The sequence below is a fragment of the Blennius ocellaris genome, assembly GCF_963422515.1.
Source record: "Blennius ocellaris genome assembly, chromosome: 2".
In the NCBI taxonomy this organism is placed as follows: Eukaryota; Metazoa; Chordata; class Actinopteri; order Blenniiformes; family Blenniidae; genus Blennius; species Blennius ocellaris.
In genome coordinates, this window is record NC_137651.1 from 21,540,729 (window position 1) to 21,541,204 (window position 476).

The 476-nt window shown below is 42.4% G+C and overlaps 1 protein-coding gene across 1 annotated transcript in view; it reads left to right on the forward strand.

The window, feature by feature from the left end:
- fam131ab (family with sequence similarity 131 member Ab) overlaps positions 1–137 on the forward strand; it is a gene marked incomplete at both ends in the record, with an annotated part of 15,081 nt that extends 14,944 nt beyond the window's left edge. The window contains one exon of the mRNA XM_080510695.1: positions 85–137. Coding sequence (XP_080366821.1) covers positions 85–137 — 53 coding nt within the window. The remainder of the gene's footprint in view (positions 1–84) is intronic.
- Between the last annotated feature and the right edge of the window lie 339 nt (positions 138–476).

The following is a 476-nucleotide window of genomic DNA, read 5'->3' on the forward strand; positions in this document are numbered from 1 at the left end:
GACCCGGTCATGAGCACGATTTGTAATCTCAGCTGTGATGTATAACCCCCTTCCCGACCCCTCCCTCCACCCCCACCTCCTCAGAGTCTCTCAATGAGGAAAGGCAGGTCAAGATCTGCCCTCTCCTACTTCCTTGACCCCCTCCCTCCTTTGCAAGAGACTAAATATTATCCTTTGGGGCATGGCTTGCTGGGTATGCCAAACTATTTAATAACCCTGTCACTACCAATTATGAGCAAATGCTGGAATGTCTTTAAAGTGACAGGACATAGTATGTATTTTAAGGTAACAAAGTTTCAAAGAAAAAAAAACTATGAAATGACAGAAATGATATGCTTTTATTGTACTAGTTTTCTATCACTCCAACATGTTGTCCACATTACTCCTCATGATGGACATCGGCTGACAAGATTGACTAAAGCTAATGAATATTCTTTTGGGTGGGTGGTGTTTTTTCCCGTGGATTACTTGTGGAA